Source organism: Phaseolus vulgaris, chromosome 11 (assembly GCF_000499845.2).
Source record: "Phaseolus vulgaris cultivar G19833 chromosome 11, P. vulgaris v2.0, whole genome shotgun sequence".
NCBI classification, from domain to species: Eukaryota; Viridiplantae; Streptophyta; class Magnoliopsida; order Fabales; family Fabaceae; genus Phaseolus; species Phaseolus vulgaris.
Window position 1 is genome coordinate 4,213,826 of NC_023749.2, and position 13,855 is coordinate 4,227,680.

At 30.6% G+C, this 13,855-nt stretch overlaps 1 protein-coding gene across 1 annotated transcript; it reads right to left on the reverse strand.

Annotated features, from left to right (window-relative positions):
- Nucleotides 1-11,255: 11,255 nt before the first annotated feature.
- LOC137822480 (polyol transporter 5-like) lies at nt 11,256-13,001 on the reverse strand. Its single transcript, XM_068627373.1, has 3 exons — nt 12,875-13,001; nt 12,452-12,798; nt 11,256-12,341 (listed from the first exon to the last, which is right to left on the reverse strand). The coding sequence occupies exons 1-3, from the start codon at nt 12,999-13,001 to the stop codon at nt 11,256-11,258; spliced, it is 1,560 nt and encodes a 519-aa protein (XP_068483474.1).
- Between the last annotated feature and the right edge of the window lie 854 nt (nt 13,002-13,855).

Consider the following 13,855-nt stretch of genomic DNA (forward strand, 5'->3'; position numbering starts at 1 on the left):
AATTCAGGGCATGTGTGGTACGCATATATTTCCTGGTGTGGTCTTTTCAAAGTTTTAGAATGCCATTGAAGTCGCTATCAAATGTACATACCTCAAAAACCACATTATTTTGACAATTGTAATTGATGAACTGCACTGCAATTATGTCTACACTGCAATCTCTTATGCTTTCCATTTTTTTCCTTTAAAATATTATAAACTTAACAATTATTTTTTTTTATCGACAATAAAAAATAAATAAATAAGAACTATTTTAGGGGTGGTTCAACCCTTATACATAAAGAGCAAAACATCTTATCATACTCTTACCACGAAACACCTACCTGATTATCTAAGGAACAACCAAACTAACTATAGGAAAACATTAAATTATTATCCTCATACAATCCACTGGATTCAAAATTCAATTAGAGTACCCAAATGAAGCACAATGAAACTTTGCGTAAATCCACAACCATCTTAACGATCGTAATCATTAAAAACTTAAAGATCGACCATCTTGTCAGATATGCATATTCGAATGCTCTATCCTACTGGGTTGGCTAGAAGATGATCAAACACGGTTAAGAACAAAAGGAAACGATTTTGCAAAGTTAAATTAAATCTAAATTCATATATTTTTAAAAATATTATCATAGCATATTTTAAACCTATCAAAGAGAGAATCCATTAAAACAGGTACCAAATTCAATTATAAGAAGTGGTTATGCTTATTTTTCTCTTTCTTTGAATTGAAAGTAAAACGAATTGCTTAAATTTTTATGATGGGCAATGTCACCTCAATGATAGACGTGCAACTTGTTCATCAGAGACGACAAAAGAAAAATGATTAACTAAGTTGGTGATGCAAACATGGAGAGGCTGCATAACCAGGTTTTTCTGGTACAAGGCTGAACAACCTTATGATTGGTGTTGATTGATGATTTTCTATTTTTGCCGTGTTGTGTTGATTATGCTGACAAAATGGACACGCACGCATGTACAGAAATACTTTACCATCATATGTAATTAAAAAACTTTTGATGATGGCTGGTCCAGAAATAATGACACAAATTTTAGCAAGCTCCTTTTGTTTCTGTCACTAAGGAAAGATTCCATATTTTCAAAGGACTTAAAATAGAAAGCTGACGGAGGAAGAGAAGAGGATGACACATTCATTACTTGTCTTATAATTCCTTATCTTTCAATTTTAGAAATATTATTTCCTCTATCAATTTTCATCATGAATCTTGGACCTATAACGAAGTCTCTAAACATGTTTCTTGGCAATCTGCCATGCAAGATGAACTTCAAGCTCTTGCTGCTAACAATACTTGACAACTTACCCCTCTTCCTCCAGGAAAGAAAACTATTGGTTGTAAATGAATATATAAAATCAAATATCATTTTGATGGAACTGTTGAGTGTCACAAAGCTAGAGTTGTTTCCAAAAGGTTCACCCAACTTGAAGGACTTGATTTCTTAGACACTTTTGCACCTGTTGCTAAACTCACTACCCTCCCCCTTCTCCTTACTGTTGCACTACCAAAAATTGGATTTTAAAACAACTTGATGTCAATAATGTCTTTCTTCATGGTGATCTCCATGAAGAGGTATACATGACCCCCCACCTGGCCTCTCTCTTCCTTCTCCTCAACATGTTTGCAAGCCTCAACAGTCTTTGTATGACCTTCGTCAAGCTGGTCGTCAATGGTACGCCAAACTTTCTACTTTTCTTTTATCAAATAATTACTCTATTTCTATTGCTGATCATTCTCTTTTTCTTAAATATAATAACGATAAACTCACTGTTATTCTTATTTATGTTGATGATTTGGTCTTAACTGGTGATGACACGGAGGAAATCAATATAATTACTGCATCCCTTCACAATCACTTCAAGATAAAAAAATTTAGGTCATCTCACTTACTTTTTGGGATTGAAAATTGCTCGCAATAGTTCTGGTCTTCATTTAAGTCAACACAAGTATACTCTTGATCTTTTTTCACGAAACTGGCATGCTTGACTCTACACCTGTGGCCACTCCTATGACTCACACCTCCCGTCTCTCTCCCGACCAAGGCTCCCCTCTTGATGCTGATGCAACTTCCCAATATAGAAAACTCCTTGGACGTCTAATCTACTTAACCAACACGTGACCAGACATCGCCTTCGCGGTTCACAATTTAAGCCAATTCATATCTGCACCCACAACTCATCATCAACAAGCTGTCTCACGTCTTTTACGTTACCTCAAGGACACTCCTTGCCACCACCACATGTGAGCTACAATGGTTGTCTTACCTCCTTCAAGATTTACATTTTCCTATCTCCCAGCCTGCAACCCTGTAATGTGACAATAAATCTGCCCTTCAAATATTGTCCAATCAAGTCTTTCATGAATGCACCAAGCACATCGAAATTGATTGTCACCTAGTTCGTGAAAAACTTAACTCTGCTCTCCTCAAATTGCTGCCCATTACTTCTGCCATGCAAGTTGCTGACATATTCACCAAGCTCCTTGCTTCCGCACAATTCTCTACTCTCAAATCCAAGCTGGGCCTGACAAATATCTACTCCCCAACTTCAGGGGTGTGTTAACATATTTAGTTTTTCTATTTTAAGTTATTGGACTTTGTTTGTTTGGCCCAACTTTCCTTTTCTGTTTCAGCTAGGTCTTAGTCTTTTTTTCTTATATATACACCATGTATTTTACTCTCTAATACACAAGTAAATAAGAATTTCTTTTGTATTTTCTTTTCTCTGCCTTTCTCTCTTTTATGCTTAAGTCATTGTCTCTTTTTCATTTGCAATTAGGGTACATCAGAACCTCTCTTTCTTCATTGTGATTACGTGTGCTAAATTTGATACACCACATCAGACAAGGAATATTCATCTTCATTGACGATAATATGTAGGTGTATTGAATATTTTTATGTGAACATGTAGGGTGAAAATGAAAAGCTTTTTTTTTCATAAATATATGTAAGATAGAAATTATATATAAGGTACAAATTGTCGTTGTTTTAAGAATCCTTATCATGGATCGAAGTTGATTTACTTTTATGTTGTAACTGTGGAGTGAAGTATTCTTGGAAGAGGTTGTGACTAAACAATAATGTAAATGAACTGTTTTGGGAATAGTATTTGATGCATGAACTGAATCGTACCAAATATTAATGATGTTCAATCTTAGAGGAGGAATGGTTGTTCAGAAGTCATCATGGATGATATGACGATGTAAGACATTGAATAGAAACAATATTAATGGTGAATTCTAGTATACATAATACATAATGCATTATAAAATTCATTGATAGAAAAACAATTCCTACTCATCTCGCAAGGACTTGCATATTGTTTGGAAAAGTAACATGTATAGGTGTAATTTCATGATGATTATAAAGAAATAAGTGGAATAAGTCACATGATCAATTACTCCAATATCAAGAATCCAAGAGTCTGTAATGAAACATTCACCGATTGTGTTGTGGATTAATTTTTCTTTATTGTTTGAAGACTGAAAGATGTAATTGCTACAAATATTCAGTAGTTAATGTACTTATACTTTGATTATTAAAAGATTGATTCTATAGAGATCGAGTTTTGTTAGTGACATATTCTTCACTGCTCTCAATAGCATTGGTGACGTGATTGATTTTTTGTTTCATTCAGGGATGGAAGTTGTGCTTTGAATAACATTCACTTAATGTGGTTTATCTTGTTGTAGTACATTGCTTACTAAAAAATCTTTCTACCTCTTCCATAATTTCCCTAACGAGAAACCATAATATTATTCTTACCATTCATTCTTTGACTCTGTTGACCAACAAATTTGATTAATACCTTTGTTTCTATAGTGATATTCTCATATAGTTGTCTTTCTTGTTGTAGAACCAAAGAAAATACCTGATTAATACTAGGTAGAGGCTCCATGAACAATATCCGAATTTTCACAAATTTTGTATGTTTGTCACAAACCTTTAAAGAAACACATCAATGTATTCTCACTACAAGAAAATAGTTAAATATAAACTAATTTTAAAAACAAAAAAATATATTAATTTAGAGACTAGAAAAGTTATTGGTATTTAGAATAATTTTTATTATTAATAAATAGTTTCTAATTGATATCTAATTAGCTACCAATGTTTTAAATGTAATATTATTTTAATTAGCTACCAATATTTTAAATGTAATATTATTTTAAATTTTATAAAAAAAACTGTATTTATTATGTGTGATACATATAACATAAATAATAATTTTGTTCATAAAAATGTGATAAATACTAATAAATTATTTGTAATGCCAACAATCTAAACATGTAATAACATTTTTAATAGATATGAATAATATATGACTTTATGATATGATTAAGATCATCATGTTAAGATATTCATTATTATTTTTATTTAAAAATATTCATGAGTTTTACATTTTGAGTTTGAAATGAAGGCATAAAACGAATTAGGTACATGATGAATGCAATAGTTATCAGTTAATGATTTTAGAATAAGTTGTGATAGTGTGGTGATCCCTACATACACTTTTGTTGTGATCATTTACTAATAAAGGAAATAATGAGTCTTTAAGGTAATGACATAATATGAAAAACTTAATAATCTCACTTCTTATTACGTAAATATATACATCCACAAATAAATGATAATTAATGAAGATAATGACATAACATTAGGGATCCCAATAATCTCACTTATAATTAGATAAAGATATCCGAATATAAATGTTAATTAATGAGTTAACCTATACTATTACAAAAATCCTATTCGTGCTGCTATTCGTTAAAGGAATAATTGTATGTATAAATTAAAAATTAGAGAGAAATCAATGATAAAGCCCTCTAATTTGGACATAATCATGATCAATAAAGACAAATATCTTAAAAATATATCAAAATCCATAATTCAACACTGAATAAAATTTGAATTTGATCTCTCAAAATAACTTGTAATGTTATTCCTAGTTTAGTTATATACACTAATTTGTTTATACTGTCACTCCACGTGCGACATGAGTTGTTGGTAACATTTTTATCATAAAAAATTGCAAATCCAAAAACACGTATCATGGTACTGTCTTCAATGTCAGTGACTCAACGGAGCCATCACTGTTGAGCACAAATAATTATTATTTCTTCTAATAATTTGAAAGCATTAATAATATTTGTAGATTTTATGTGACACACATTCAACAAGTTCCGGAGTTTACGTTAAATAGCCTAGTTTGACTGTCTTGTTTAAAAACTATATTTAAAAAAAAAAACATTATTCTGAAAAAGAAAGAAAAGATTAACATGTGACGACAAACACTATTTTGACTGACGTGTTAAATGATCAACCATAGGAACAATCTCTTTATTCTATCTCTCTGTACATTTTTCAATAAGAAAAAGAAAAAAAAGAGTTTAATAAATTTTTTTTCAAAAAAAATTATTGGAATCTCAAATCGACTAATGATCAAAATAATTTATTAGATATAAGTGGGAAAACCTTACCTCATTGAGTCGATTTTATGAAATTAAGTTAGGTTTAAAGTCCACTTTATAATATAATATCAGAATCTATCTTAGCGATAATTTATTACACTTATCAAGTTATCCGTTATCGGATCATTATCGAACTACTCATAAGATGTTATCTCACGCATGAATTGTCACTATCAATGTAAGGAAGTGTGTTCGAGCCAACTTATAAGTTGATTTTATGATATTGAATTAAATTTAAAGTTATTTTTTAATAAAAAAATATAAATAAAAAATTAATTTAATCGATGAAAAGGTGGAAAATTAGTCAACATGATATGCACGTGTTTTGAAATTGATAAAAAGGTGACCTTTAAGTAGCATATGATTTCGTCTCATTGATTGTTCAGTGAAACCGACCCCACCTACCACCAATGAGTGGATATGTATTATATTGTATATATTTTTTTGACAATTCTAAAGAGATAAATCTACATGCATTATTGTATGTTTAAAGTAAACTTATAACTAATAACATGTATAAATATAAACACATTTATTATTAGAATCAAGGTTATGAATATTCAAATGAAAATAAAAAAATTATAATTGAAAATTCATATCGATAAAATAACGTAAGTATAAATTTTATTTTCTTTATCGTAATATTAAAGTTATTTAAAATATATTTAATATTAAATATATTATTTTGATATTAAATAATTCAGAATCATACATAAATATTAAATATATATCTTATGTACAAGTTGGTTAATCTAATATAAATATATGTATTAATAATCTACATAAACTAAAAATAATTTATATAATTAAAATAAATAAACAGGCTTCTTAATATTAACATTTTTTAATATGTTTTAATATTAATATTTATCTTTTGAATATCTATATGTTGACAATTTTGGTTACAGTTAATTTTTTTTAATAAAATATGGATATGTATCTGCAAATAATATAATCTTGGGTATTTGTTATCTTTCATTTAATTTACATCACATTATCGCATGGTAAAGGATAGTAACAAAGCCACGCGTATTACTCTAGAAACTAGTTAATATTTTTGTAGTTTTTAGTGTAAGTTTTCTATGTAACATTTACGAATTCGGATATAAAATAATAGTTCATCCCTGACCTACCTTTGACCATTAATGTTTTCAATTTCTTCAGTATCTGTACTGTAGTATAAATTAACAACAATGATTAACAAAATGAAGAAGAATTGAATAAACTAAATTAACAAATTTCACAGCTAGTCTAACATGAGTTACGTATACTTCATTATTTTAGCTTAAGCTAGTCATTAATTAAGATCACCATATCCTAATAAATAGTGTAAATTTTGTCACAAAATTCAAGATCCCAACTATCTCTCATTGTTTTCTTCTTCAAACTATTCCACCGAAACAATGGCGTGGAAGCTTCAAACATCAAGCCCATGACAGGGACAAACAACCTTAAAACAGAGTCATGTCTACTTAATTATTTTCGATACTAGAAGTAAAAGAAAAACTTAACTAAAATAAATTGATAAGGAAGTGAATTATATATATAAAAAAATTGAAATATTTAAATGAAACTTAACTAAATTGTTATTTTACTTTAACTTTTTAAAATAGTTCCTACTAGGGATATGAGACCTAGAGAACTATTGAAGTCTTCGTCTTCCTCCTTCCTTCGGGCAGGTTGTTAAGATTTTACTGGGATCTTTCTCGCCTTTGCACTACTCTTTCAGCTCTCGGTCTCGGATGAATGCCAAATAGGGGGAGGTACCTGCAGAAGGCACTCCGACGCTCAAGTTAGTAAAGAGGGTATTCGGCACTCGGGTGTGTATAGTGATAATGACGTACCTTGTTCTTTAGAATGTTTGTTATTTATATTATTTTAATTGGCTTACCTCATTGAGCCCTGATTAATGGAATTAATCAAAGTTATAGTTGCATTACCTAATTCTTAATGGTAGATTAGCTTCACTGACCTTGGTTTGAGCGTTAATGGTTATATGTGTCAGTCGATCTGGTCGTCCGTGGGTGTCTTGGTCAGGGAGACCAAGACACGTCAGCATATCGATCGGGTCATACTCATACAAAAATTGTTTAAAGTTTAAAATAATTTATAAATTACATGTTGACAATCCAACACTATAAATGTTACTTTTCACAATTGTATATTGAAACATCAATTTATAATTGTGATTTGATTAATATAATTTTTAAATTATTTAATTTTAAAAAAATATTTATTTTTTTAATTGTAATTTGATAGAGAATTGTCAACATAACACTATCCGTAAAATATAATTTTATTTATTTATAATTGTTAAAATACCAATTTTTATTTTATATTTTCTATTTCACACTCAAATTCAAGTTTGATTTATGCATCGTAATCATCCATCTTAATCTTTCAAATATCAGAGTCAACACAAAGAATCCTTTAAAATATGCCAAAATTGAAAATTCCAACAAAAGTGGCACCACAAAATTGGAAGAGGCTTTAAGAATTCAATAAGTGTTTTAATTTATTATTATTTAGAGTGAAGAAAGTGATTATAAATAAGAAGAATGATTTGAATGGTTATTCCACAACACACTTGTCGATCTTCAATACCTTAAGAACTCAGCTAACGCATGCGCATGTGCTGCTTAACTCTCTTTTCTGGGTTAGCTTTAATAATATATCACCATCAATAATATACGTGTTATCACCATTTCAAATCCACAGCAAGTTCCACAACTTTGGTAGGGACAAACTGATACAGTAGTACCTTTTTCTGTTTACTATTCTCAATAACATTAATGTATAATATATGGTTAGAAAAATGTTAATTTCACGAGTATTTTTAAAAGCTTTAAAAGCACTAGTTTACGATTGTCATTTAGCAAATTTAATTTTAAAATTGTTTTATTTCAGTAAAGAAAATCCTCTTGTAATATAGTGTGTATTGTAAATAGTAGAATACACGTAACAGTGCATGAGTAATCAATTTGAGTCCAACTTCTATTCATCTTGTGGTGTGGCTTTCTTGGCCTTTTGTTTGGTACGGTTTAAATGTTCATCTTTGCTTTTCCCTCTCAAAAAATGTGATATGATATCACACACAAGGAAAGAGTGGTCTTGGTTACTCTATATCAGAGTATCAAATTAAATTGGGTTTAACTAAGTTTATTGATTTAAGTTTAAGTGGTATTTATTACGAAGAAGATGATTTTAAGTCTAACTCAACTTCATAAAACTGGTTTATTGAGTGAGGTTTGTATCCATCTATATATAATGAAATGCTCTAATCTCTAGTTGATGTGAGATCTCCAACAACATTATACTACAGTTAAATCATTTTTAGATGTTATCCTTATTTTAAAAAATATCCTCCCTGACCATTGTCTCTAATAAAAATAACCAAAAATAATTTCAAAATATACTCTTTATAAAATAAAAATGGATAAAATTTAAAGAATAAAAAATAATTAATTAACTTTTTTATTAGAAAGCGAGTTTAACTTAATTTATCTTCACAGAATAATAATAATGGTGTATATGAAGAAGGTTGTGGCTTTGCAGTGTTAGCAATTTAAAAGTTGTGGATATGAATTGATTTTGTTTCTTCCTCGTGTCATAATTGGTAGAAGTAATAAAATCACTATCTGTCATACTCATGTTTGATAAATCGCCCACTAAATGAAGAAAGCAAACAAACCTTTCAAAATTGTAGAAAAATGTCGAAGAAGATTAATGAAGGACAATTTTTAATGCTTTAATTTTTTTTTAAAATATTTTTTTTTTAAGTTCATGTAGAAAAAAAAATCGATTGCTGGAAGTTAATTTCAAAAAGTTCATTTTATTTTTTAGGTTATGTATATCCTCCAAAAAAATCATATTCATTTATTAACGACTACAATTTTTTGTTCGAGTATTTAACGCAACTCTATATTTAAAGTTTAAATTTAAAATAATAATAGGAAAATATGGCAGCATCCCTTTTGTTTTTTAAAATTTTAATGACTTAATTTATTTTTAATTCATAAAAATAAATTATATATTTATTAAGATTATTACAACGAATATAGGTGACAATTAAATTAAAAATACTGTTTAACTTTTACTTTATATTACATATTAATTAATTTATTAAATTTTATACAATATTTTTATGAGAGTGATGATGTTTTATGGTTATAGTCTAATCTTATATGGAATTGATTTTATGATTATATATGTATTATACTTGCATAGTTTATAAATTCAATTTAAATATTTTATAAAAAATAAAAGTAAAAAATAGTCAGAGTTATATTTCTTTTTACTTTTATTATTATGGTTATTTCGTATAATAACTCAGGGCAGCTTGATTTCAAGAAAGTTGATTTGGGTAGGGACTAGATGTTAGTCAGGAAATTATTTCTTAAACTTGGAAAATATTTAAATTATTTTTTAACATTTTTATTAAATGTTTTTTATTTTGAAATATAAAATTGGGAGACTTTCAATATTAACAAAAATTAAAAGTTAAAATTTGTGATTTTCTTTTAATTTGAAAAAAATATATATTATATAATGTAGAATATATAATATAAAATTTGTATTTCAGATATTACAACCCGGATACAATGTATTTGTATTGTGCAATTAAGAATAGGAAAACAAAATTTGTATTCCGTACTTATTAGCCCTTCTACAATCTAAAATACAAATTTTGTATTTTGAATTACATATATTAGAATGTAAATTTTTTATTTTGAGTTATAAAATTTAAAAAAAAATTTATTTCAAATTGTACCATTCAAAATATAAATTAGTATTTAAAATTGTAAAATTTAAAATGCATAATTTTGATATTTTTGAATGTATGGGTCAAGAAAGAAACCATTGAAGTGCAGAAAAAAATCATGGAAGTGCAGGAAGAAATCCCTCGAATCATTATCTGACCCTCATAAGCCCATTTCTGAATGGTCCACAGCTAAAATATTTGATATTTCTTGAGGGCGTTTCTTCCTGCACCTCTTTATTTTTCTTCTCGCACTCCTACATTCTTCCCAATATCCAAATTATCCTTAATAATTTTGTGTGATTTTAGAATAGAGATTTTTCATAAACAAGATGTGTTTCTGGAATAAGAAATCCATTAAGACAAAAAAACTCATTTCAGAAAAAATAATCTGGAAGTCATTTTTAAGAGAGATAAAACAGTCTTTTATGAAAATAATGGGGTGCATGGAGAAATATTTTCGGGTGCAGGAAGAAACACTCTTCTTTTGATTTCTGGAGTTTGGTTTGGATCTTCATATTCCAAAAAGGCCCATTGAAAATTATAAAGAAAAAAAATCTGCAAGAGGCCCATTGAACTCTACTGAATTTGATTGTAATAAGTGATTCTCATAAATTTAATTGAACTTTGACCTTGATTATAAGAAGGGAGCACTAGAGACATCTTCTAATCTATCTTTGAAACATTTTTCTATGTTATTTTTATGTTTTATGGAGAATATCGTCACAATAATAAGGTCTTCAGTTTTTTCATACTTTCTTGTTAAATTTTATAAAAAAATAACTATTGTATAGTATGCGACTGTCATGGTGATACTCCTTTAATGTGTAATACTCCTTTAGTGATAGAAGGGAGATAATTGAAACACCATGTTGAATAAGGACTTAGACAAAGATGTGAGATGATTCATGGTGACATCTGACATGAAATTGAACCAGACCAATCAAACTCACTATTGAACTACTTAATACCTAGAACTTCATAGTACTGAATGTCGTTATTATTTTCTAAGTTTGGACATGAATGGTCCCTTGCTGGAGTTGTGGCACTTGAGCATGCCTGTTGTTTACTGGTTTGGTTGTGGTGGATTTGACCCAAAATTTACCAAAAGACGTATCCATTTCTTCAAGCGTTTTACCTCGTGTTTCAGGAAGAACGGTGTAAATGAAGAGCCAGCCAAAAGCAGCAATGGCAGAATAAAGAAAGAAAGCCCCACCAATAGTAATCGCTTTAGATAAGGACAAAAAAGTGATGGAGAGAACCCCACTCGTAGTCCTATTCACCACCACTCCCACAGCCATACCTTGTGCCCGCAACCTCAAGGGAAATATTTCAGAGCTGTACACCCACGTCACGGGTCCCGCACCAATGGAGAAGGAAGCCACGTACGATAACACCATCACCATGCTCAATCCAATCACCCATATTGGCTTTTTCTTGGACTCATGAATCACAGTGAGAGAGACAGCAAGTGTGAGAAGCGAGAGCAGCATCCCTCCAAAACTCGACAGTAGCAATGGACGACGCCCTAGACGGTCCAGCATGAAGGTAGCAACCAAGATGAACATGGTCTTAACAAACCCAACGCCCACTGTTGCAAGAAGCTTGTATGTGTCACTGGTAATCCCAGCCTTTTCGAAGATCGTGGGGCTGTACAAAACCACAGCGTCTACTCCAGATGCTTGCTGAAAGAAGTGAATCCCAAGGGTAGCCATTAACATGTGACGTATTGCAGGCGTTGAATCGAGGAACAGCTCTTTCCATACACCTTCGCCTCTGTTTCGCTTGCTCACCTCAACCACCTCGCCTTCTTCGTTCTCAGGGATTCCGGCGGCTTCTTTGATCTCCGCTAGTCTCTGTTGAGCTTCTTCCTTGGTGTCCGAGGTTTTGTTGAGCACTTTCTTTGCCTCTCCCAAACGGCCCCTCATCACAAGCCACCGTGGAGATTCAGGCATCGCCAACACACCCACCGTTAAAAACATCGATGGAACTGCACCGATTCCAAGCATCATTCGCCAACCTAACTTCAGCGTCATCTTTGATAATGCATAGTTTGATATGTATCCAAGTAATATCCCTACATTGATAAACACCTGAAAAAGAAGTTGCATGCATTGAATTAGCATGTTTGAATTCATCACTGTATATCAGTTAACTTACTATCAAAGAAGGTAGAAAAAGTGAAGAGAATAAAGCAACAAACATCGGTGAAGGAAGTGAGGAAGCCACGAGAGGAGGGTGGGGAGAGTTCGGCTGTGTAAACGGGAGCAATCATGAGAGCGTAGCCCATGCCGACGCCGGCAACAAAACGGCCGAACATGAGAAAGGCATAGTTGGGAGAAAAGCCCATGAGAATGGCTCCGACGAAGAAAATGGCGCCGGCAAAAACAATAGTGTACCGACGACCAATCCAGTCAGAGGTTCTTCCGGCGAGGCACGACCCTACCAAAGAGTAGAGGTTGAAGATTCCGACGAGGATCTCGATTTTGACATCCGACAATTTTAGATCTCTTTTAATGTATATGGCTGCTCCACTCATCACACCGATATCTATAAGATGACAGTGTATAAATTTGTGCAATGATTAAGATTATATTGTGTTGAAAGAGGAATGGATATGACTGACCATAGCCAAGCAAGATTGAAGTGATGGAGGCCAAGATAGCACAGGCAAAAGTGTAGTTGTTGAGTTTGAGGTTCTTTCGAGTTTGATGAGCTTCTTCACTTTCTACTACCTTTGCTTCACTCGTCATCTTCACTTACTTAAACGATGTGGGAGATGCTGTTGATAAATAAGTTAAGAGAGATAAAGCAAATGGTGAAGGCTTTTATGCTTATATATAAACCATGGCCGGCCAGAAGCGGGTGGCGGCTAAAAAAGTTAAATTTTAACATAACTTCAATTCTTCTTCTAGGTGGATATTAATCTTTTTAAAATTTTAAGTAATTCTAAGTGAGTTATAAATTCAATTCTTTAGATAATTTGAGTTCCTACTTTCACATATATTTGTAACTACTGGAGAACCCACGTTGATGGTTGATGAGAGATTATGACATTTCATTGTGTATAAGTGGGTATAAACCTCATTTCATGAGTTGGTTTTACGAGGTTGAATTAGACTTATATTTCATTTCATAATAGTAACAATTTTATTATTGATGTTTTATAGAACAATCTCATCATTTCAACTTATGTAAGCAACAGATTGACAAAAAAATTTGTTAAATTTGACGTTCGTGGATAAAAAATAATTTTTATTTGAACTTTGTACTCCATATTTACAAATGTGTTGGGATTTTTTTTTTCTACATTTGTAACTTAAAAGAAAAAGCAAAATGAAAACATAACTACTAATAAAAATATCACATTCACCATCACCATTATCTATGACAAACAACCACCATTAATTAGAAAAAAAGAAAAAAACATCAAATTTTTTAACAGAAAAATATTGTTAAAATTAAAAAAATATATAAAAATATAATTAGAAGGATATTGTTTGAAATTAAAAGAAAATATAAAAGGATGGAAAGAGGTACATATGTTTAAATTCTTTATTTTCATTCTTTTGTACTATTTTTTAAAACATAAAAAATATCTGATTCC

Bases quoted from the DNA above. Each gene is read 5' to 3' on its own strand.
- LOC137822480 (XM_068627373.1), bottom strand. From the start codon at position 13,001: ATGACGAGTGAAGCAAAGGTAGTAGAAAGTGAAGAAGCTCATCAAACT. The intron at 12,799-12,874 runs GTCAGTCATATC...GTCATCTTATAG, and splicing joins TTCAATCTTGCTTGGCTATG to ATATCGGTGTGATGAGTGGA. The intron at 12,342-12,451 runs GTTTGTTGCTTT...CTTCTTTTTCAG, and splicing joins TCCTCACTTCCTTCACCGAT to GTGTTTATCAATGTAGGGAT.